Genomic DNA, 25,913 nt, shown 5'->3' with positions numbered 1-25,913 from the left:
CGGTAGTGCAGTATGTTTCAGAGTCCATGGAAAGGGGGGATCACAATAACTCAGGCAGAAAAGGCACATGTTGAAGAAGGGTACCTCGGTGGGGTCAAACCTGGGGCTGAGCCCTAAAATGGAACATTCAGCACTCGAGATCTGCACAGCCATTATGACCTGATACAAGAGGGTTTAATATCCCAGGGACGAAGACTGGAGTTTTTGGTTTCCTCTCCTCCGTTGTCAACTGATGAGCATTCAACAATTAATTAATGGACAGATATTGTTAGTTCCCATGTATTTTAGTCTGTTAATCAGTTTGTACTTTGTGCTCTGTGTTTTAAACAAATCTGCGTCTTCAAATGTACTAATTCTGTATTTACATGTAGATTTGGGGGATTGATGTTGCTAAATTGGACCTGGAGTGTGCATGTGAGTGTGTTCCTCTGCAATGGACTGGCACCCTGTAGAAAGGGATTGTTCCTGTTTGCTGGGAGCGGCCCCAGACCCCTGCGATCCTGCTCAGGATTATGTGGGTTTAGACAGTGGTGTGGTGTGGTGTGGTGATAGATAGATAGATAGATAGATAGATAGATAGATAGATAGATAGATAGATAGATAGATAGATAGATAGATAGATAGATAGATAGATAGATAGATAGATAGATAGATAGATAGATAGATAGATAGATAGATAGATAGACAGACAGACAGATGTGCTGGTCATAAAATTAGAATATCATGACAAAGTTGATTTATTTCAGTAATTCCATTCAAAAAGTGAAACTTGTATATTAGATTCATTCATTACACACAGACTGATGTATTTCAAATGTTTATTTCTTTTAATGTTGATGATTATAACTGACAACTAATGAAAGTCCCAAATTCAGTATCTCGGAAAATTAGAATATTGTGAAAAGGTTCAATATTGAAGACACCTGGTGCCACACTCTAATCAGCTAATTAACTCAAAAGCCTTTAAATGGTCTCTCAGTCGAGTTCTGTAGACTACACAATCATGGGGAAGACTGCTGACTTGACAGTTGTCCAAAAGACGACCATTGACACCTTGCACAAGGAGGGCAAGACACAAAAGGTCATTGCTAAAGAGGCTGGCTGTTCACAGAGCTCTGTGTCCAAGCACATTAATAGAGAGGCGAAGGGAAGGACAAGATGTGGTAGAAAAAAGTGTACAAGCAATAGGGATAACCGCACCCTGGAGAGGATTGTGAAACAAAACCCATTCAAAAATGTGGGGGAGATTCACAAAGAGTGGACTGCAGCTGGAGTCAGTGCTTCAAGAACCACCAGGCACAGACGTATGCAAGACATGGGTTTCAGCTGTCGCATTCCTTGTGTCAAGCCACTCTTGAACAAGAGACAGCGTCAGAAGCGTCTCGCCTTTGGACTGCTGCTGAGTGGTCCAAAGTTACGTTCTCTGATGAAAGTAAATTTTGCATTTCCTTTGGAAATCAAGGTCCCAGAGTCTGGAGGAAGAGAGGAGAGGCACAGAATCCACGTTGCGTGAGCTCCAGTGTAAAGTTTCCACAGTCAGTGATGGTTTGGGGTGCCATGTCATCTGCTGGTGTTGGTCCATTGTGTTTTCTGAGGTCCAAGGTCAACGCAGCCGTCTACCAGGAAGTTTTAGAGCACTTCATGCTTCCTGCTGCTGACGAACTTTATGGAGATGCAGATTTCATTTTCCAACAGCAGGACCTGGCACCTGCACACAGTGCCAAAGCTACCAGTACCTGGTTTAAGGACCATGGTATCCCTGTTCTTGATTAGCCAGCAAACTCGTCTGACCTTAACCCCATAAAAAATCTATGGGGTATTGTGAAGAGGAAGATGCAATACGCCAGACCCAACAATTCAGAAGAGCTGAAGGCCACTATCAGAGCAACATGGGCTCTCATAACACCTGAGCAGTGCCACAGACTGATCGACTCCATGCCACGCCGCATTGCTGCAGTAATCCTGGTCAAAGGAGCCCCAACTAAATATTGAGTGCTGTACATGCTCATATTTTTCATGTTCATACCTTTCAGTTGGCCAGCATTTCTAAAAATCCTTTTTTTTGCATTGGTCTTAATTGATATTCTAATTTTCCGAGATACTGAATTTGGGACTTTCATTAGTTGTCAGTTATAATCATCAACATTAAAAGAAATAAACATTTGAAATACATCAGTCTGTGTGTAATGAATGAATCTAATATACAAGTTTCACTTTTTGAATGGAATTACTGAAATAAATCAACTTTGTCATGATATTCTAATTTTATGACCAGCACCTGTACATACATAGATAGATAGATAGATAGATAGATAGATAGATAGATAGATAGATAGATAGATAGATAGATAGATAGATAGATAGATACTTACTATATTGATCCTGAGGGAAATTTAAGAGCAACACTGACAAAGCTATTATGATATAGTATGGTGTGATACTGTACAGTATGGTAATTTGTAAAATCTATACTTGCATTTTACCTGAGAACTTCTATTTGCACTCTGCATCTGCACTCAGTGAAGAACACTAAACTGAAGTAAAATTGAAAATGGATTGACAAATTTACATTTGGTCTTTCGGTATTTTAGTAGTAAAAGAGCAGTCAAGGAATTGATGAAGCATATGAGAAAAGGTAAATTCAAATTATAATATATAAACAGTGAAAAAGCAAACACTTCAAATTAGAATTTTTCAGAGGCTTCCACATGTGAGGAAGTCAATAATCTCTCACTAGTAATGGGGACTACTAAGGGGGTAGTGAAGAAGTTGGAAATTGTAGAGAGAGAAGTGCTGCTAAGATTAAATAGGCTGAAATCTAACAAATCACCAGGATCAGATAATATTCATCTTTGAGTTCTTAAGGAAGTTGGTGAGTACATATAATAACATTGACACTTTTTTTTGAAAATCTCTGCACACTTGGGAATTTCCTAAAGACTGGAGGCTAGCAAATATTATCTTGTCTAAAAAGAGTGATTAGGGAGTTCCAGGTAACTATACGTCAGTAAGCTTAACAGGCATTAGAGGTACATCAATGGCAGGAATTATAAAGAAAAAGATTGAGCAGCACATGGCATGAATAAGAGGTTTGACTAATAGTCCACATGGGTTCAGATGAGGATGGTTGTGTTTCATTAATGTGTTGGAATTCTACAAGGAAGCAACAAAATGGTACAATCAGAGATGTGCATATGACATTATTTATTTTGATTTTTCAGAAAACTTTAGGTAAAATACCACACAAGAAGTTATGAATTAAACTAGAAGTAGTGGAAATTCTGGGTGTAGAGTGAAAACGGGTGGAAAAACTGAGAACAAAGTATTATTGTGGGAGGAACCTCATCAGAATTGGGTGATGTTAAAACTGATGTCCTTCAGGAATCAGTGCTGTGGCCACGACTATTTGAAATACACATCAAGGATCTTGACATGAAAATAATTAAAAAGATGGTTAAGTTTGCAGATAACACCAAACTAGGTGGAAGGGCAGATAAGGTAGAAACAGTTGTGTCATTACAGAGAGACCTGGACAGCATACAGACCATGGATGATGATATCTCATGCAAGTAAATGTAAAGTATTACATGAAGGAAGTAAAAATGTTAGGTTTGAATACACAATGGGCGGTCGGAAAATCAAAAGTACACTTTATGAGAAGGATTTAGGAGTTGTAGTGGACTCATCACTAGCTACCTCCAGACTGTGGACAGAAGAGATTGAGAAAGTTAGTAGTCCCCATTACTAGTGAGAGATTATTGACTTCCTCACATGTGGAAGCCTCTGAAAAATTCTAATTTGAAGTGTTTGTTGTTTCACTGTTTGCCTATTATAATTTGAATTTACCTTTTCTCATATGCTTCATCACCTCCTTGACCGCTCTTTTACTACTAAAATACCGAAAGACCAAATGTGAATTTGTCCATCCATTTTCAATTTAATTCAGCTTAGTGTTCTTCACTGAGGGCAGGCACAGAGTGCAAATAGAAGTTCTCAGGTAAAATGCAAGTATAGATTTTACAAATTACCATACCATACTGTACAGTATCACACCATACTATATCATAATAGCTTTGTCAGTGTTGCTCTTAAATTTCCCTCAGGATCAATATAGTATCTATCACACACGTGAGCATGGGAAACAGCTAAAGGGCCTAAATAACAGTAATTCTATGCCAGACCAGAAGGCGGCGGAGTGTGCTGACCGTCTCTCTCTCTCCGTCTCTTGCAGACCATTCCCAGGAAATCCTGCTTGATTCCGGCACCACTGACGACAGCACTTCCGGTTCCGGCGCCATCGATGACCTCACTTCCAGTCACGAAGATGTCACTTCCGGTTCTGGCACCAGTGATGTCATTTTCCCTACTCTTGCTTAAAACAGCCATTTTGTCTCCAGGCCAGTCAGTTCTGTTCTGGACTCTGTTCTGTACACATCGTGCTTATTTTAAATCAACTTTTTGCAGCCAGGAAACAATATATACGGGTGGCTGCCCCAAACCTTTATGAGGTCTATGACTCATTCTTATGACAGCAGATAGAAACTTGTTAAAGGTATATGTCACATAAGTATTGGAAAGCTTTTCTTCACACAGAGGACCTTAGGCACATGGAATAAATGATCAAGTTGTATGGTGGAGAGCAGGACTTAAAATCTTCAAATCTCAACTGTAGGTGAATAGAATTGATGAGGTTATATGGCCATTTCTCTTCATAATTTTTCTGATTTCTAAATTTAAAGAAGCCTTTTCTAGACTGCTGCTGATTTACCTGGCTGTATTTTTATGTAAATGTGAACAAAATGCATTAAGCAACATTTCTAATGAAATTCAGGTTTTTTTGGGTTTTTTTTAAGACATACCGTGCTCTGGAATCTCCTTCCGGATTAGAAGGTCCGTTATTGTTGATTCAACCATCTTGTAAAGGTAAGGAAGTTTTTTCTCAATACTTGGGAATATTTCCTTATTTTGCACAATTTCTAATATCCTATTTTGAAGGCGTTTAATTTCCTTTATATTTGTGCAATCGATGAGCACCAGATCCAAGACCTGTGAAGAAACAAATTGCTTAGAAGGAAAACTGGAGAGATAAGACCACCCAGCAGAGCTACTCAAAGGCATGACATACCTGTAGGTCGCAGTCCATCAAGCTGTTCAGTTTATTGGACTGATCGAAAAATAATTCAGCATCATTCTTTTCACTGAAGTTTTCCATCCGCAGCTGAATGTTTTCTTTCATCTTCTTCATCATTTGCTGAATTCTTTTCTCGATATCTTCCTTCTTTGCCATCATAACTTCCAAACTGGAGCATTTATCAACATGAGTGCCAACCGGCAGCACCACGGAGTCAGGAACCCTCATCAAGATGTTATTGATCCAGAAGGCAACGTCCTTCTTAAACGAGTCGGGCTCTTCAATCTGGTAGCTAAAACAGTTCATATTTTGCATTTATCATTTGGTATAATATATGACTTCAAGAATCAACATACAGTAAAGTGGATGTGAGGAAGGCTTTGGAAGCTGCATGAGATCCTGTAATTAGCCTTTACAGGGTCCTTACTGTCATATATGCAGAACAAAGTGACATTCTTACTTGCGTGTGCTAATCAACATGCAACATGTCACCGCTCTCTGGTACCAAAACTACGGAGTAGAACGATCTTACCTGGAAACTTCTGTCTTCCATACCTTAAATAATTACCTTACCTCTCTGTTCAGGCTCAGCAGACAGGAGAAAAATGTAAACTAAGATCACAAAGCAAGAATCAAGCCAACACAGTTATTATCCAATTTCATTTACACCATAATGTATGCACCGATCCTTATATGGTCACGTTGATGACATCACATGCAGTGCAACTCCAGGAAATCCCCAGGGAAGTATCAGCATGGCTGTTCTGGCACTGCCAGTTAAGTTCTAATTATTTAGCAAACTTTTGTAACTTTAACATAAAAATCCTAATGTGACAGGAAGTAGGAAGTGAGTGTAGCAGCAGCCAGCATGGTGTGTTTGTTATCTTGGGTGTTTGTTCTCTCAAACAATCCTTCGCCATCCTGCTTAGTTAGCCATTGTAAAGGCATTCCTTGTAAGTTATCTTCTAGTTTTATAGCTTTTGTTTAAGTAATTTTGGTTAGGGAATGTCAAAGTAAATGTTATATTTATAACATACAAAATTACTGAGCTTTCGGCTGTTAAGCTTTTAGTTAGAAATGCTGCTGTATTTAGTTTATGTTACTTATACAAGTACTTATTAGTGTTTGTTTGTATTTGTATTTACAGTTTCACACCATTTGTGTAATTAAACATTCTCAACATCACTTCATGGTTCCGGGAATTATTGCATGAAGGTGTTTAGCTTGCTGGAAAATTGAACAGGAGATTCAGGGAGGCCAGTACAATGGCAGCCATCGATGACATTGCTAGAAAGTGGTCAGAAGAGAGGAGTGACATGTGGCTGCCTTGGCTGGTTGAACACCAGACGTGATGTGCTGCTGCATTTTGAATCATCTGCATTGGCTCGGCGATATGTACATGCCGGTGGTCCTGCTAGAAGACCACAGTAGTAGTCCAGCCATGACAAAACCAGAGCCAGGACCAGGAGTTGTGTCGCATACTCTGATCTTGTGATTATTGTACAGAGTGAATCTACAAGACTGAAGGACCATAGCCACATGGTCCTCAAAGGACAACTGGCCATCAGTCACCACCCCAAGGTTGTGTATCGACTTGCCAGGTGTTAGTGATGAAGAACCAAGCTGAACAGAGATGGGGTACTGAATAGATGGACAAACTGGGATAACAAGAAGGTCAGCATTAAATCACACCTTGGAGGATTCCGGTTGCTTTGTTTTCTCAGAATTGTCTGATTCAAAGCTCTGAGTATACATGGAAGTCCAGCTTAGAAACTCGTATTTACCACCTGTCTGATAGCACATGAGCACAGCGGTTTGACTTTTATGGCTAACCATGGAACCACCAGAGACCTAGCACTGCTGTGGATATATGAACAAAGTCATGGAGCTTCAAATCATGATCACTCTCTGAAGTTTTCCCATTTTCGTAAGTTTTAAGATTCTGAATATAAACGTTTTAGAAATAGATTGTGGCAAATATTTTTTACATATTGTATATATTTCATATTGTAACCCAGCCACAGGGAATGCACAAACCAGTGTGTTTCTTTGTGCCGGTCCCAAGCCCGGATAAATGGGGAGGGTTACGTCAGGGAGGGGATCCGGTGTAAAATTTTGCCAAATCAATATGCAGACAACTATACAAATTTCGAGCTCTGGGTTAACAACGACCACCACCAGTACTGTTAGTCAACAGGGTGCTGGTGGAAGGAGAAGAAGAGGGGGGAGACGTGTCCAGAGACAAGAGGAGAGGAGGAAGGTAAAGAGAGTGGAACTGAGGGTAGGAACTTTGAATGTTGGCAGTATGACTGGTAAGGGGAGAGAGTTAGCAGATATGATGGAGAGAAGGAAGGTTGATATATTGTGCGTGCAAGAGACTAAATGGAAGGGGAGTAAGGCCAGGTGGATTCAAATTGTTCTATCATGGTGTGGATGAGAGGAGAAATGGAGTAGGGGTTATTCTGAAGGAACAGAATGTCAAGAGTGTCGGATTATGAAGCTGGAAATTGGAAGTGTGATGATGAATGTTTCTAGTGCATGTGCACCACAAGTTGAGTGTGCGATGGAGGAGAAAGAAGATTTTTGGAGTGAGTTGGATGAAATGATGAACAGTGTACCCAAGGGACAGAAAGTGGTGATTTCAATTGAGAAAGAGAAGAGAACAGAAGCTCTCCCCGCAAGAAACGTCCACTCACACATAAGAACAATGCAGCTGCACCAGGCGTAAAGACGAAAGATGGCACCGTTTGGATGTAGGAACAGGTTGGCCGTCATCCTGCCAGTCAGTCTGCTCCACACATTTCCTTCAACAAAACAGCACAGCTTACAGAGCTCGCCAAGGTATTGTGCAAAATTCTGTTTGTGATTATGTTTTTTGATGGTCTTTATATAAAAAACATGTATATGTTACTTAAGTAAAAGCCGTATCGAATGTTGTTTACCTTGATTTATTTACTTATCTTTCTACAGCATAAAGTCAAAGTAGTTGATCGACATACTGTAAGCATGCTGACAAAGTATTGTGTTATGTCCTTTTTGTAGCCTGGAGACCCAAACTGCACACAGGACTCCAGATGAGGCCTCACCAGTGTGTTATAAAGCTTGAGCAGAACCTCCTGTGACTTGTACTCCACACATCAAGGCGCTATATAACCTGACATTCTGTTAGCCTTCTTAATGGCTTGTGAACACTGTCTGGAAGTCGATAGTTTAGAGTCCACTATGACTCCTAAATCCTTCTCATAAGGGGTACTCTCGATTTTCTGACCCCCCATTGTGTATTCAAACCTCACATTTTTCCTTCCTATGTGTAATTCTTTACATTTACTGACATTAAATTTCATTTCCTACAAATCTGCCCAAGCCTCTACGCTGTTCAAGTCCCACTATAATGATTAATATGCTCCTGTGGGATATGGCTGGCCGTTCATCCCAGCCAATACCCCCAGGCCGCCAGATGGAGCCCTCCCTGCAACATGGAGGTGTCCCGAAATCCAGCAGGGCCTCATGGACAGTGGAGTTTTAATGCACAGCCCTGCTGGATACCATGGGGGCCGCCAGGAGTCACTGCAGGGAGGCCCAGGGATTTATATTTTCCGTATAGCCCGGAAGTATTTCCAAGTCACGGGAACAGAAGAAATGATATACTTCCGGGCTGAAGAAAAAAGAGAAGTTTTTACTTGACCCAGAAGTGCTGGAAAATCACATGGACTGAGGGCTTAGAAGCACTTCCGGGTCGAGGACCATAAAGGACTGTGGGAAATCCCAGATGGATGAGCTGAGTTGGGAGGCAGGGTGGCTAAGCATCTGGAAGATTGGAGGATTGTTTATTTGTTATTGTTTATAAGTATAGAGGACTGGAGGGTACTTTGTGCACATTATTGTCCTAATAAATATTATATTTGGACTTTTATCTGGTGTCTGACATTTGGTCTGAGGGTTCAAGGGGTCAACAGTGCCTCTATATTGTCACACTCCATATACAGATGTTTCAGGGCAGCCTTTGACACATTTTCACATACGCATATTTTCAAGGTAATTGTGATTTAGTAGAAATTTCCATACGCTGGGTTTTATAAATTCGATTATTTTTGGTGTACGGGTATTCCTGTTTTTTGGTGTGTGCATAATCTTACGCTCGAATCCACGCAAAGCTTTATATATGAGGCCCCTGGTTACTTTTGATAATTCTCATGGTGTCTCCTCTCAGACATCATAATAAAGGTAGAAGTGCGGATTAGCTGTTGTCCAAGTATTTGGATAAACTCAAATACAAACGACTTGTATCCTCCTGTGATATTAATTGTAAGGATCACAAGGTCGTCAGGATTTTGCTTTGTTTCATGAACTACTAATTCTCAGCTAAACTTTTGGAAAGTCTCGCCGGCTTCTTCATTTCTTGGCCCATGCGGTTTTGGACGAGCCATTTCCATCTACACTTGAAACTGAGTGACTTTCACGTCTTTTCTCCCCGCTACTCCGGTTTCCTCCCACATCCTAAAGACACTCAGATTAGGTTAACCGGTTTGGGATGAGTAAGTGTGGCCTGCAATGGGTGGACATTCATCGATTTCTGTTCCATCTCCGGCACATGGCCATCACTAACTTGAATAAGCCAGTTGTTAAAACTATTGCATTTCTAATATAATAACCATGCCAGAGTTTTGCCTACCTTGCTAAATTGATCACCAAAATAACGAGGGCCTGAGGTGTAATAAACACGTGGTGTGTCAGGTAGTATTCCTCTTGTCCGGCAAAATCCCAAAAATGAAATCGAAAATCTTTCACCTGGGTCTCCGTTATTTCAATTCCAATGGTTCTGTCCTTCAATTCCACTGCCACTGCCTGCTGCTGCTTTAGGCTCCTGCAGAGTGTGGATTTCCCGGCCATCGAACAACCCAGAAACATTGTTTTCACCCTCTTGATGTAGTCCGCCTCAGAAGTGCTAATCTGACTGAAGTAACTTCGGATTTGCTTGAGCCCACCAGCGCAGATCTCATCAGGCGGTTCACTCAGGGGATTTCGAGCGGCGCTAAATTTCTGTAAAGCCTTATTTTCAAAAAGCTTGGGAGGAAGTTTTTGAAGCTTGTTGTCCTCCAAGTAGAGTTCTTCCAAGTTTCTGAGCTCCAAGAAGGACACGGGAATCTCCTTCAGGAGGTTGTGAGATACATTGATGTACTGCAACTTGGAACATTGACCAAGGTCTCCTGGAAGATCCTGGAGACGGTTGAGGCTCAGTTTCAAGAGTTTGAGGTGATGAAGTTGATTAAAGATCCCTTCAGGGATTACCTGGAGCTTGTTCTGGTTTAGGTAAAGCTTCTCAAGATTTTGTAAAAGGGAGATTTCTTGCGGGAACACACTGAATTCATTCTTGCTCAAGATGAGACATCTCAGATTCCTCAGCTTTTCAATGCCTACAAGTGTTTTGAGCTTATTACGGTCCAGATCCAGCTGAACAACACTGGTATCACCCAAAATGTTTTCTGGTAAAGCTTTGAGTTTCTTTCTGGAAAGGTCTACGTTTTTCTCCTGCTCAAAACCTGTGATTGAAAACAATAAAAAAAAACACATAATTAGATATTCCTCAAACAGTAGGCAGATATTGGGAGATAAACAAGAAGTGAGCCTGGAACACCACGTAATTCAGAAAGTAAAGGACACATAAAGACATGGAGGTGAAGTCCCTCACAAAATCCCAGAAAGGACATTTCATACTTAATTTTTCCAGGTTTCTTAATGATTTTTCTTGCCTTTCTCTTGGAGTTTTTGATTATATAGATTACTAGGGGGTTCGCCCCCTGCTCGCTTCGCTTGCCAACCCCACCGGCCTGTGCTACGCACCAACCCCGTTGCGTCTCTACCGCTCATGTTGTGAAGAGGGGGGCTGAACGCACCCCAAGGAGACGCAGTCACTCCTCCGAAACCCCTTCTTAAACGGTGATACAATGGGAAACAAATCCAGTTTTACTTATTTACCTCCTCTTTGCTCGATCAACAGCTGCTGCATCTCGCACGGCACTTCAAACATTTAAAAGTCTCTGCAGCAGCTGTCCTACTCTTTGTCTTTTATTTCCGGCCCCGGGCGTGGTTAAATTTCTTGGCACAAAGTCTCGTCTCGCGGGATGCGAGTTCTTGATATTTTTTAGTTTATCATTTAAAAACGGAATAAAAATCTGAAAATCTAACAACATTACATTAAAGTTCGATAAATTCTGAAAAGAATACCAGACATATATATGCAGATTTTAAAATAAGCCGATTTAAAGTGACAAAAAATGTCACACAAAAACATCACATAAAATCATTGCACTTTTAGGCTTAGGATTTTAAATATAAAGAATATATAGAGTAGATGTTTTCTACGTCGTAAGCATCTGAGAGACAATCTGCAGGTAAAGACTCGCAAACAGGTGCTTGAATAAACGCGGACAACTAACTGCCTTCTCCTTCTCACCCAGAGCCCAGATACGGAAACAAATTCTTGATGTTGCTTCTACGTCAGCCCAGAAGGTCCCACCTCGTGCAGAAGGAACTCTGAGTCCAGCTCAGGGCGGCGAAGAAGTAGTACAGGAGAAAGCTGGAGCAGAAGTTGCAGAATAACAGCATGAAGGAAGTGTGGGATGGGATGAAGATCATCACTGGCTGCAGCTCGAAGCGGGGTGCCACCATCGAGAGAGACGTGAAGAGAGCAAACCAGATGAACAACTTCTTTAACAGGTTTGACCACCCTAACCCACTCTCATTCTCACCTCAGAGTACTGCACCCTCCACACATCCTTCTGCTGATACCAGCATAGGAGAGACATCCCCACCCACAATTACAACAGCGCAAGTGAGCAGAGAGCTGAGGAGACTTCGTGCCAGCAAAGCAGCGGGTCCAGATGGAGTATCGCCACGACTGCTAAAGGTCTGTGCATCGGAGCTGGGGGGTCCTCTACAGCGCATCTTCAACCTGAGCCTGGAACAGGGGAGAGTCCCGAGGCTTTGGAAAACATCTTGCATCACCCCAGTCCCAAAGGTATCACGTCCTAGTGAGCTGAATGACTTCCAGCCTGTTGCTCTGACATCACATGTGATGAAGACCATGGAGAGGCTGCTGCTTCACCACCTGAGGCCACAGGTACGCCACGCCCTCGACCTTCTGCAGTTTGCATATCAGGAGAAGGTAGGAGCGGAGGATGCCATCATCTATATGCTACATCGATCCCTCTCTCACTTGGACAGAAGCAGTGGTGCTGTAAGAATTATGTTTCTAGACTTCTCTAGCGCCTTCAACACAATCCAACCTCTGCTCCTTAGGGACAAGCTGACAGAGATGGGAATAGATTCATACCTGGTGGCATGGATTGTGGACTATCTTAAAGACAGACCTCAGTATGTGCGTCTTGGGAACTGCATGTCTGACATTGTGGTCAGCAACACAGGAGCGCCGCAGAGGACTGTACTTTCTCCGGTCCTGTTCAGCCTATATACATCGGACTTCCAATACAACTCGGAGTCCTGCCACGTGCAAAAGTTCGCTGATGACACTGCTATCGTGGGCTGCATGAGGAGTGGGCAGGAAGAGGAGTATAGGGACCTAATCAAGGACTTTGTTAAATGGTTCGACTCAAACCACCTACACCTGAACACCAGCAAAACCAAGGAGCTGGTGGTGGATTTTAAGAGGCCCAGACCCCTCATGGACCCCGTGATCATCAGAGGTGACTGTGTGCAGATGGTGCAGACCTATAAATACCTGGGAGTGCAGCTGGATGATAAATTTGACTGGACTGCCAATACTGATGCTCTGTGTAAGAGAGGACAGAGCTGACTATACTTCCTTAGAAGGCTGGCGTCCTTCAACATCTGCAATAAGATGCTGCAGATGTTCTATCAGACAGTTGTGGCGAGCGCCCTCTTCTATGCGGTAGTGTGCTGGGGAGGCAGCATTAAGAAGAAAGACGCCTCATGCCTGGACAAACTGGTGAGGAAGGCAGGCTCTATTGTTGGCATGGAGCTGGACAGTTTAACATCTGTGGCAGAGCGACGGGCGCTCAGCAGGCTCCTATCAATTATTGAAAATCCACTGCATCCTCTAAACAGGATCATCTCCACACAGAGGAGCAGCTTCAGCGACAGACTGCTGTCACCGTCCTGCGCCACTGACAGACTGAGGAGATCGTTCCTCCCCCACACTATGTGACTTTTCAATTCCACCCAGGGGGGTAAACGTTAACATTATATAAAGTTATTGTCTGTTTTTACCTGCATTATTATCAATCTTTAATTTAATATTGTTTTTTGTATCAGTAAGGTGCTGCTGGTGTATGTGAATTTCCCCTTGCGATTAATAAAGTATCTATCTATCTATCTATCTATCTATCTATCTAAAGAGCAAAAGCTCTGAAAGTTGACAACCAATCGAGAACTGCGTTGTGATGGTCCGGGTTGGCAGCAGCTGCTTTATTCCTAAACCCCGGATCTGTCAATAGTCATAAACCCACATGGGCAAGGTGTGAGAGAAGAGAGAGAACCTCAAGGGGTAATGTAGTTTTTGCTCATGAAGCATTATGGTATGCAGTACACATTAAAAGAAATATAACATTTGTCTCAGAAATAATAATTATAATTATTAATTATTGAATAATTTAATAATTTGATTATTGTTCTACTCATTTATATAGGACTGTCCTCAACACTCACAGCACTTCATATAGGGAGTGGGGAACTACTTCAACCACCACAAATGTGTATCATCCACCTGGATTATCCGACGGCAGCCATTTTTGCACCAGTATGCTCACCACACATTAGCTCAGCGGTTCTCAAACTGTGGGGTGGGGGGCGCGAAGTAGCAAAAAAGGGGGCACGAATGTTGCCATATGTGGTGTAATTTCGCTATTCGCAGGGAAATTTTAAACTCGTAGCGGTGTATCGGCAGTAAAAAATATAGGAATAAATTTTATTAGGGTTTCAAAAAAATGTTAGGGGGGCACGAATAAAACTGTTATGAAAACTCGGGTAGCAAATACTTAAAGATCGAGAAAAGGCTGCATTAGCTATTAGGTAAGTGAAGTGGTGAGAGAGACAAGAGATGATTAGGGGGGCCAGAATAACTAGGCCATGGAGGGCAATTTAGCCAGGACATCAGAATATACCCAACTCTTTTCAAAAGATGCCCAGGAGTCAGGACCTTGGTTTTACGTCTCATCTGAAGGACAGTGCCATTTTCACACTGGGGCATTGAGATCCACATTCAGACCACAGGGTAAGCACCCCCTGCTGGTCACACCAACACCTCTTCAAGCAGCAATCCAAGCTTTTTTCCTAGATGGTCTCCATTCCAAGTACTGGCCAGGTACGAACAGGCTTAGCTTCAGGTGGTTGACCTCTTCGGCAACGCAGAGCGTTCAAGGTGCAGGCTTAAGAAATTGGCCGATGCTATGTACTCAATAAGACCTGACAACTGTTACGTGCACAGTTTTCCATAAAAGAATAAGAGCTGAATTTAAGAGATAGTGAAGACAAGATTGTAGTTATTTGGGTATGCTTATTAGGGTGTGTAAGCCAAATGAGCCAATCAGAGTGAACACAAGCTAGTGAACCAATCAGAGTCAGCAATCATTCAGCACTGTTATGCACATTTAGTTATCTATAAGACTGACTCTCTGTCTCTGATCTCCATTTGCTGATAGCCTCTGCCCAGGGCACTGCCCTCTAGTAGATTGCTATAACAGGATGCTCCCAAGAGAAAATAAAAGACGCCATCAAGATTTCTTTCTAATTTATTTCATCCACACCTTAACAAGCAAGGCTTGGTACAAATATGGAAAGGGCTTTTATTAAAACAAACGGCTGCACTAATCAAAGTGCAGTGCTTATTCCATTATAAATAAATAATCCAATCATGTGGAGGTTAAAACTCAGTAGATAAATCAATTAATATATTACATAAAATGAGGTTAAAACCACGGGAAGAAATCTCGAAATTATAATAAAGACGTGACGAGATGTGACTTTTTGGAAGGAAGACGGAGACCATGAGATTCTTTTAAGTCACGCCCTACTTACAACTACTTTCAAACAAGACCACGGTCTTCAGGTGCATTCCGGCACTTAACCAATCCATTAAAGGGCTTACTAATGAACACACACACACTAACACTTACAAAGATCCAGTTTAAAATCACTCATTCATCTAAATATGGCAGCGAGAAACGATGAAGTCAAACGAATTAACGTGAAAATTGTCGATCGGTTACACGTTAAATTGGTTAAATGCATCAATAGACTATGATGAAACAGTTGGTGGTGATGGTGCAGAAGATGAAAACATCATCTTACAATATCATGTAGAATACAAGCATTAACACCATCCAGTCTTACACCGGCCCGAATTACTGTAGAAAGAAGGACGTATCGTAATGTTATTGCGTAATTTACGTCTGAGTGATGGGCTATGCAGTAGGACAAGATTAGTTGTATTCAAAATTGGGCGAACAATTCTGACATGTCAAATTTTAACAGGCAACAAGAAAGCTAATGTAGTCCATCTTCACTAATGACATTAGACACCAAAGGAGATCTTGATATGCCATTCATATTAAAACGTTTACAGATTCCTGTTAGAATAGCTTTTTATATGATAATTAACAAATCACAGGGACAAACTTTCAGAAAAGTCGGTTTATTTATTAGAGAGAAAGAAACAATTTTCACTCACGGGCAAGTATACGTTGTGTTGTCATGATGCAAGTCCAAACACGGACTCAAACTTCAATGCAATATTCACGAAAAGTTAATTCCAAATAATGTTTTAACTGAAGTTTTAAAGTAAAAGTGAAAATAATGTATATGTAACAATTCCCATGGAAAATAACAATCTCTTTAAATTGAATATGTGGTTAACCAAAAACGTGGGTTGGTGAGCGAAGCCCCAGAGTCCTTTTAAAAACAACCATGAGCCACAGCGCTCTTCAGCTCACTATGAGTGGTCACCTCAGCAAAAGGAGACATCAACTGACAGGCACGGTCAAAGCTTTTACATGCTGGCTCATGTTCCTTCCTGCCATCCCTTGGGGTCCCAGGGACCCCACAAGTCCTGACATGCCTCCCACAGATATGGCTTGATGGAGCACTTGGTTGTTCCTGCTTCTTGGGGTGCACAGCAGGAGAGACCCCTGAACCTCGAGTGTTGGCCATGCACACTTCTCGGGCCCACACTCCCGACCGCTTGACTCCACAACCCATCAGCTCCAGCTCTCGCTATCCTGCCCTCTATTTCTTCCTTACTTTTGTTTTAACCTCTGTCCTTTTCCCTTCCATTTTTTCTATCCCTTTATATGAAATGTACTATTATTGTTATTATTTCCTTTATACTTTGTGACCACTAGAGGGTGTTGCAGCACCCCAAACTCCAACTGCACAGGCACAAGTCCCAGGTGCAAATGCAAGGTTTCTTATGATAAATTACCTTACAAAAGGCTTCTTTAACAATGTAATCACAAAACCGACATTCTTTTCTCTCTCTTTTTGCTTCTTCCCCACACCTCCCAGGCGAGCTTTGTATTGTCTTCCACATCCGACTCCAACTCGTCTGGATGAGGTTGAGCAGCTTCATTTATTTTGGATCCGGGAGTACTTCCAATGCAAGGTCATAGCCAATTGGAAGCAATTCCAGGTCAAACAGAAACCCCACAAAGTAGGGATCAGTAATCCCAGCAGCTCCCCCTAGCAGCACCCATGGTCCGTTGCTACCCTATGGGACTCCAGTTCCCAGCATGCCTTATGGGAGTCTGAATCTGCAAAGGGAGTATAGTCCGTGGAGACTGCCACCTAGCATGTCATTGGTCAGTAGCCCTGCCAGGTTGTCTCCCCCCCTATCTTTCCAGAGCACTTCAGTGAGTGGGGAGCCACTTCAACCACCACTAATGTGCACCATCCACCTGGATGATGTGATGGCAGCCATTTTTTCACCAGTCCGCTCACCACACATGAGCTGTTAGGTGGTGAGAGAGATAGCCAATTAGACACAGGGGATGATTAGGGGGCCAGAATGACAATCTGTGGTGGGCAATTTAGCCTGGACATTGGGATACACCCTGCTGTTTACGAAGGATGTCCAGGGATCTTTTATGGCCACAGAGAGTTAGGACCTCAGTTTTATGTCGGCACCATTTTTACAGCACAGTGTCCCCGTCACTGCACTGGTGCATTGAGATCCACATTCAGACCGCAGGGTAAGCGCCCTCTACTGGCCTCACCAACGTCTCTTCCAGCAGCACCCCAAGCTTTTCCTAGATGGTCTCCCAGCCAAGTATTGGTCAGGCCTGAACATGCTTGGCTTCAGGTGGATGACCTCTTCTGAAGTGGTATGGCTGTTGACTTTCCACAACAGCTTGTCTCAAATAAGCCCCCAGGCCTTTAAAGTACTTCTGACTAAAAAAAACAAAATGACAGCCATAGGACTTCCTAACCTTTAGGACAAGTGTTCTGAAGAATGAGCACTTTTGCTGTTGTGTCCTGTAAACAAATCTGCACTCGCTTTTCTCTTTTTTACTCACCATTCTTTTGAGCCATCTTCTCACCACAGAAACCTCTTCTGTGACGCTCACTGCTCCAGTTTCACTTCCTCTATCAGTGTTGTCTGATGAAACGTAACCTCATTGGCAGGCCTTCAAAAAAGGAGGGCAGCTCTAGAAAGCATAACCAAAGAGAGGTAGGCGGGTAGGCGTGGCAGTGCACGGGTAAGTTCTTCCTTGCGGAGAGACGGTTTGTTTCACTTTAGAACAACATGAAAATGCTGCTGGAAGGCAGCCTGCATTCTTCACTCATTCATTCCTTCAGAACTTGTTCACACTTTTGGTGGAACGGCCAAAATCAGCTGCACCTGCACATTCCCAGAGCTGGAGGTGTCCAGTTATTTGATACTCTAATTGCATGGAAATGTTAGAACACACCTATCACAAAGTTCATTCATCCATTTTGTAAACAGCTTAAACCACCTTTAAAGGAGTACGCCACTCAAGAAATACTTACTTACCCCATATGGATCTAGTGATGGCCAAGAAAAAGAAAATGTTAGAGACAGCAAAGTTTCTGAACAGTTGTCTATGGAGACCAATGCTGGAACACAGCAAACAATGGCAAAAGAGTCAGTGCATACTTGTGTCACTTGTCAAGGCATCCATGTCAATGAGCCAGTCCTGTTGTTCCTTTCTTCCTAATATCCAGAGGATTCAAACCTTCCTCACTAATTATGCCACACAACTCCTCGTTCAGCCACTTGTTCTCTCTTGATATTATTACTGTAACTCTTTCCTGGGAGGACTTCCTTCAGCTGCTATCAGACCTCTGCAGCTCCTCCTGAATGTGTCTGCTGGTCTGGCATTCTCAGTTCCTTGTTTCTCTGCTACTTCTCCTCCTCCTCCTCTGCTTCAGCCTGTCTACTGACTTACAGTCGCAGCAAGGAACCAATTCAAAACCCTTGATCTACAGTTCTCTGAACGGTTCTGCTCCTCAGTATACAATACATTACAATTTATTTTTGTGTAGCCCAAAATCACAAGAAGTGCCACAATGGGCTTTAACAGGCCCTGCCTTTTGACAGCCCCCCAGCCATGACTCTCTAAGAAGACAAGGAAAAACTCCCCCAAAAAACCTAGTAGGGAAAAAATGGAAGAAACCTTGTGGATAGGCAGTTCAAAAAGAGACCCCTTTTCAGGTAGGTTGGGCATGCAGTGGGTGTCAAATAGAAGGGGTCAATACAATACAATACAATACAATACACAGAACAAATCCTCATACAGTATAAAAATCTGGAGCAGAAGTTAACAGTAAATGATATCACATGATAGGATTAGAGTTCTGGAGGCCTCGGCCATCAAGCTGCCTCCCCCCTACTGGCCATTCCACAGTTGAGTCAGCCAATCTGATGAAAGGACCCCTCTACCCCACGATTCCTGCGATCCTCCACCAGAGATGACTTTACCTTAGGCAGGCAAAACAACTTGGCAGGTGGGCCGTGGGCACCAAGTGCCACATGAGTACCGAGAAGAGAAACAGAATAGGTGGGAGTTAGTAACAAATTAGAACTATCATGTTAGTTATGCTGCGGTGGGCTGGCGCAATGCCCGGGGTTTGTTTCCTGCCTTGTGCCCTGTGTTGGCTGGGATTGGCACCAGCAGACCCCCATGACCCTGTAGTTAGGATTTAGCGGGTTGGATAATGGATGGATGGATGGATGGTTGTTACTTATGTTTTAGTGCTAATGACTAACAACAGAGATGCAGTCTGTACAGTTAATCAGCAGCTCTAGTCAGGGTGTCCTAAACTGAAGTAGTGAGTCTTCAGCCGGGATTTGAAAGCTGAGACCGAAGGGACATCTCTTATAGTAGCAGGCAGACCACTCCACAGTTTAGGGGTTCTGTCACTTTAAAGCTCCACCTCCCATTGTTATTTTATTAATCCTTGGAATCATAAGAAGACCGGCATCTTGAGAAATATCACCTTGGTCTCTCCCTAAGTCTCTTCATTTAGTCTCTCTTCTTATTCTGCCTGTCTGCTGACACTCCCTCATCTTCTTGGCAGACATGCAAAGTCTGGACAATGTTTGTTCTCACTCCGGAGCTGTGGAATGATCTCCCTTTAATCTATTCGAACTGCACCGGGTTTACTTGTGTTTAGGTATGTGGTGAGACAGGGCCATGGTGGTGGAAGTATTAAATAAAAACAGCACGCTTGGGGTCAAAGAGGTGTAGGTGTGAGTGGTAGCGTGGCGGAGCAGCTCCAGAGGTTGATGGGAACATCGGTTGACTGTGCATCCACATGCAGTTCAGCCAATTGCCTCATTGGCGCTCTGGGGTCCTTAATCAGCGCATGTGCATCCCTATCAGTACAAAAGAAGCCTGAGAAGGATAGTCGGAGAGAAGGTTCAAACTAGAGAGCATAAGCAAAAGGCAAAGTCGGGAATGAGCAAGCACACTGGAGATCGAGTATTCAGTGACCCATGAGGGAAGGAAGGGAATCTCGCTTCAGGGTGGATCGTTTCCCTAATGAATAGCCTTGAGGAGCAGGAATGATAGTTTAGACTCCCAGGGATCCAGTAGACACCAAGGTTCTCTACGGGATGACACCAATTGAGGTAGCAGAAGGATGCTACCAGGGTCTGAGTGAGTGGGTGAGTAGATAGATAGATAGATAGATAGATAGATAGATAGATAGATAGATAGATAGATAGATAGATAGATAGATAGGATAGATAGATAGATAGATTAGATAGATAGATAGATAGATAGATAATAGATAGATAGATAGATAGATAGATAGATAGATAGACAGACAGACAGACAGACAGACAGACAGACAGACAGACAGACAGACAGACAGACAGACAGACAGACAGACAGTTAGTTTATTAATCCCAAGGAGAAATTCACATACTCCAGCAGCAGCATTCTGATAATAACAATATTAAATTAAAGAGTGATAACAATGCAGTATAACAGACAGACAATAACTTTATATAATGTTAACGTTTACCCCCCCAAGTGGAATTGAAGAGGTCTCATAGTGTGTCGGAGGAACGATCTCCTCAGTCTGTCAGTGGAGCAGGACGGTGACAGCAGTCTGTCGCAGAAAGCTGCCTCCTCTGTCTGGAGATGATCCTGTTCAGTGGATGCAGTGGATTCTCCATGATTGACAGGAGCCTGCTCAGCGCCCGTCGCTCTGCCAAGGATGTCAAAGCTGTCCAGCTCCAGTGCCTACAATAGAGCTCAGCTTTCCACACCAGTTTGTCCAGGCGTGAGGCGTCCTTCTTCTTTATGCTGCTTCCCCAGCACACCACCGCGTAGAAGAGGGCGCTCGCCACAACTGTCTGGTAGAACATCTGCAGCATCTTATTGCAGATGTTGAAGGACGCCAGCCTTCTAAGGAAGTATAGTCAGCTCTGTCCTTTCTTGCACAGAGCATCAGTATTGGCAGTCCAGTCCAATTTATCATCCATCTGCACTCCCAGGTATTTATAGGTCTGCACCCTCTGCACACAGTCACCTCTGATGATCACAGGGTCCATGAGGGGCCTGGGCCTCCTAAAATCCAGCACCAGCTCCTTGGTTTTGCTGGTGTTCAGGTGCAGGTGGTTTAAGTAGACCTGGGACTTGTTTAGGTAGCCAGAGTGGTGTGGTCTCCTGGGGAAGCAGCCTGAGCTCAAAAGAAGCACAATATCAGGAAACCATCACAGGACAAACCCCAGATACACGTGAAGCTGTTGAAAAAGAGAGAATGGCGATGAAGTCGAATGCCATCATGAAAAATCTCCTCCATCCCCTGCAGGAGGCGCTCTCTTGAGGGCACTTTCAGCCACAGGCTCATTCTAGCACTGTGTGCACAATGTGCCTCTGAGGGTCTTCACTGCCCCATTGCTATCAGGCAATTCAATGCTTCCATCCAATGTACTTGTTAATAAATAAATAAAGTTTATATTTATTTATCCTCATTTTTAATTTTTCTGCTGCTGTATGCATCTAAATTCCTCCTTTGGATATGTAAAGTTTGTCTAACTTTGTAAAGTGTTTCATCCACAAAGCCTGCAGCATTGTGAAGGTCAGGTCAGGTCAGGTTGGTACAGCGCGTTGCTGCGCCCACCACCTGATGAAACAGCTCAGGATCCTGGTTGGCAACCCCCCCCCCCGGCAGACACTCGGTCCAGTCTCACCCTCCAGAAATGACCCTCTATCTGCCGCAGCCAGGTGTTACGTGGGCGTCTCCTTGGCCTGGTCCAGCCACTCAGTGTCCTCAACAATGAGGATCCTGCAAGCCGGACCACCCTCGGGGAAACGCGCCACATGGCCGTAGTGCCATAACTGACGCTCCCTCACAATGCAGGTCATGTGCCTCATTCAGGACTCCATGAGCAACATAAAGTCTAACCAGCGGTACCAAGGATTCTCCAAAGAGACACAGTACTGAAGGAGTCCAGTCTTTCATCTCAGGTCACTGGATAGAGTCCATGTCTCGCAACCATACAGCAAGACAGGAAAGCACCAGGAATATAAACACTTGGACCTTCGTCCTTTTGCAATAGATATCGGGAACACCACACACCCCCTTTCCAGTGACCTCATGACCCCACCCCATGCTCTCCCAATCCGCCTACTTACTTCATGGGAAGAGTCACCAGAGACCCTGAATGTCACTGCCGAGGTAAGTAAACATCTCAACAAGGTCGACACTCTCTCCGCAGATAGACACACTGCTGATGGCTGTGCCCAAAAGGTCATTAAAGGCCTGGCTCTTGGTTTTTATCAGGACCCTCACAAGCCAGACACTCAGACCCCTCACTCAGTTCCCGAGCGCCCTGCTCAGAGCCTCCATTGACTCCGTGAAGAACGCAGCATTGTCAGCACAGTCAAGATCAGTGAATCTTTCTTCACCAACAGATGCCCCCACAGCCGCTGGACCCCACCACAACCTTGCCCAACACCCAGTCCATACAAGCATTGAACAGAGGTAGGAGCAAAACACACCGCTGAGAATCAACTGGGACAAACACAGAGGTCCTGCCTCCAGTCTGTACAGCACTCACAGTACCAGTGTACAGGTTCGGCCATGATATCCAGCAACCTTGAGGGGATCCCGTGAAGTCTCAGAGGGCAGCTCGATTAACTGAGTCCGAACGCTTTTCCGAAAATTGACAAAAGCTGCAAACAAACTCTGCTGATATTCGCATTTTGTGCTCCATGAGAACCCTCAGTGCCAGGATGTGATCGATGGTCGACTTGTTAGGCATGAAACCAGACTGTTCCAGTCGCTGGTAGGTGAGCAAGTGATCATGGATCCTATTGAGGATTTTTTTTATTGTGAAGGACCACTACAAAACAGCTTGCCACCTCCATTGCCATCCCTCCACCCTGGGGGTCTCTTTGTCCCCAGAAAGTTCTACGAGATTCTGCAACAGCTTCTATCCCTTGGTGGTCCGGACTCTGAACTCTGTGCTGCCCCCCTGCCCTCAGATCTGCTCCTAGGAGTTTATTTACATGCAGCACATTTGTTATACTTGATTCTACTGTCTGCGGTGGGCTGGCGTCCTGCCCGGGGATCATTTCCTGCCTTGCACCCTGTGTTGACAGGGATTGGCTACAGCAGACCCCCGTGACCCTGTAAGTTAGGATATAGCGGGTTGGATGATGGATGGATGGATGGATGGATGTTTCTACTGTTGTGTTCATTATCATTAGTTGTTGTTATTAATTTATTACTAGCTATTTAATGTGACGTCAAGCAGAATGACACCTTCTGATCCGATTACAATGTGCGAGATTTGGAGGCAGCTCAGTCTCCTTCTTCACTTTCTCTTTCTCAGCCAAACCCAACCTTTACATTCTTGCCTTGAAAGTTAACATTTTGTAATCTCTTTAGTTAGCCAATAAAAGGGGTCATTTTGCTTCACTTCTCATTGCATCCATCATGGCTAACACGGTACAATACCTTATGATAGCTGTCTATTTCAAATCATGACATCCATTCACCTACCCATTATTTATCTATTTCTGGTATTGGTCTCTACCTGTCTTTGAAATGTTATTTCGTGCCGCTGTATGCTGCAATATGGTGTACGGATGGGAGGACACTGAAGTCATGTGACTTGACTTTATAAAATAATATTTAAAAATCCTACATAGACAGTGATGGGTGTGGGCAGACATGTGCACTTCTGTGTTTAAAGATGTTTTAAGAAAGGCGCTATATAGTGTAAAAATAAAGAGAATACAGCACAGAAAGGTTTGGGGTTTTCCGGCCCCGTATACTGTACAGTATGCAAATTTGTTACAACAGTCCAAAAGAGTATCACTGAACACATGCTGGTGTGATGGGGGAACCTTTATAGGGCGGGCCGGAATAAGCAGAGGGAGTGTGGGTAATGAGTTGCAGGTGCATCCAGTAATCATGATGTCATCAGAGAGGAGGAGGAGTATGAGAAAGTGGATGAACGGGAGCTTGCTCAGGGTGTCGGCATTTCCTTCTTTCTAGGGAAAATAAGGAGAGAATGGTTAGTTGCCCGCCAATCCCTTATGGCTTTCGGGTTTCCACTACTCCCTGAGTTGTTCTGCGGCTCCCCAAGCGCGTGTGCGTGACAATAGAAAATGAGACGAATTAACACAAACAGTAATGGGATTGGGAATGGGCGTGAATATTTTGGGGATAGCGGCACAAGATGTCAAAAAGGGGTTCAAGCCACAAAATCCACAAAAAAGGAAACTCAGGCCTCAACGTAGGCAGCCAGACCCCAAACTCTAGAGGCAGGCTTTCAAGAAGACCCGCAGCGCCTCAAAACCAAACTCACAATGGAAAAACCCTGCAGCACACTTTAGCCTGATGATAAGGGAGAGGGAAGTGGGGGCGGGCCATCAGCAGTGACATCATGCTGGACACGCCTCTTGGGGAGGTCCAACAATCGCAAGCAAGGAATATATGCAAGCATAAATACGCAATCAACTCTAAATCATACTACAAAAAAATACATCATGGCAAACCCACACAAAAACAAGAAATAACAAGCTGACTGAAACTTAACAGCGAACATGTGTGCTCGTGTCGGCGGTAGTCACTGTAGGAAGATACCATATTTAAAAAATAAATAAAATGAATAAAAACTTCTAATCAGATAGTGAAGGGTCAGGAATGTGTGCAGTCGTGGCTAAAAGTTTTGAGAATGACACAAATATGAATTTTCACAAAGTTTGCTGTCTCAGTTTTTATGATGCCAATTTGCATCGACTCTAGAATGTTCTGAAGAGTGATCAGATGAATTGCAATTAATTGCAAAGTCCCTCTTTGCCATGAAAGTGAACTCAATTCCACTGCATATCAACAATAGGACCTGCTGACGTCATTTCAGTGATCCTCTCGTTGACACGGGTGAGAGCGTCGACGAGGACGAGGCTGGAGATCACTATGTCACGCTGATAGAGTCAGAAGAGAGAGGGTCAATTGTCTTGGGTTCCCAGGAATGTCCAGCAGGAGACTGGCACCGTCTCCTAAAGTTGATTCAGCTGTGGGCACCACCAGTGCAGAGCTTGCTCAGGAATGGCAGCAGGCAGGTTTGAGTGAGGTGAAGACTTTAGGAGGATGGCAGCAAAGTAGCCAAGAAAAACATCAGGGGACAGACTGATATTCTGGGATTGGACTGCTGGGGTCAAGTCATTGTCTCTGATGAATTCCTCTTTCTGATTGTTTGGGCCATCCAGAAAAAAGAGAAGGTGAGTGGCACTACCAGCAGTCCTGTGTCAGGCCAACAGTAAAACATCCTGAGATCATTCATGTGTGGGGTTGCTTCTCAGCCAAGGCAGTCAGCTCACTCACAATTTGGCCACGAATAAAGAATGGGTGTGACGATGCATGTTCTCTGCAGGCTCCTAACAACCTTATGGGAGCCCTGAACCCAACACTGTCAGTAATGTCACTGAGTTGAGCTGACAAATGGGGACAAATCTCACATGAAGCCAGGGGATATTTCCAAAAGTGAAAACGTGCTTTTATTAAATCAATCATAAAGTGCAAAAGTGCAGTGTCCAAAATTCCATAAAAGGTCCAGTGAGGATAAAAACCAACAAAAAAATAAATCCATAAAACACAAGGTTAATATATGCAGTACAGTAATCCCTCACTTATCGCGGGAGATAGGTTCCAAGGCCGACCGCAATAACTGAATTTCCGCGAAGTAGGGACACTATATTTATTTAATTATTTAACGTGTATTTGGACGTTTTTAAACCCTCCCTGTATTGTTTACAACCCACCG

At 43.5% G+C, this 25,913-nt stretch overlaps 1 protein-coding gene across 1 annotated transcript in view; it reads right to left on the bottom strand.

Annotated features, from left to right (window-relative positions):
* The window catches only part of si:ch211-210p4.6 (malignant fibrous histiocytoma-amplified sequence 1 homolog), a 74,938-nt gene extending 57,246 nt beyond the window's left edge, over positions 1 to 17,692 (bottom strand). The window contains exons 1-4 of the mRNA XM_028793516.2: positions 17,677 to 17,692; positions 9,804 to 10,671; positions 5,126 to 5,423; positions 4,860 to 5,046 (exon numbers count right to left, since the gene is read on the bottom strand). Of these exons, the coding sequence (XP_028649349.2) occupies positions 4,860 to 5,046; positions 5,126 to 5,423; positions 9,804 to 10,671; positions 17,677 to 17,692 (1,369 nt within the window). The remainder of the gene's footprint in view (positions 1 to 4,859; positions 5,047 to 5,125; positions 5,424 to 9,803; positions 10,672 to 17,676) is intronic.
* Positions 17,693 to 25,913: the final 8,221 nt, after the last annotated feature.

Source organism: Erpetoichthys calabaricus, chromosome 2 (assembly GCF_900747795.2).
Source record: "Erpetoichthys calabaricus chromosome 2, fErpCal1.3, whole genome shotgun sequence".
In the NCBI taxonomy this organism is placed as follows: Eukaryota; Metazoa; Chordata; class Cladistia; order Polypteriformes; family Polypteridae; genus Erpetoichthys; species Erpetoichthys calabaricus.
This window is presented reverse-complemented; position numbering and strand designations above follow the sequence as displayed.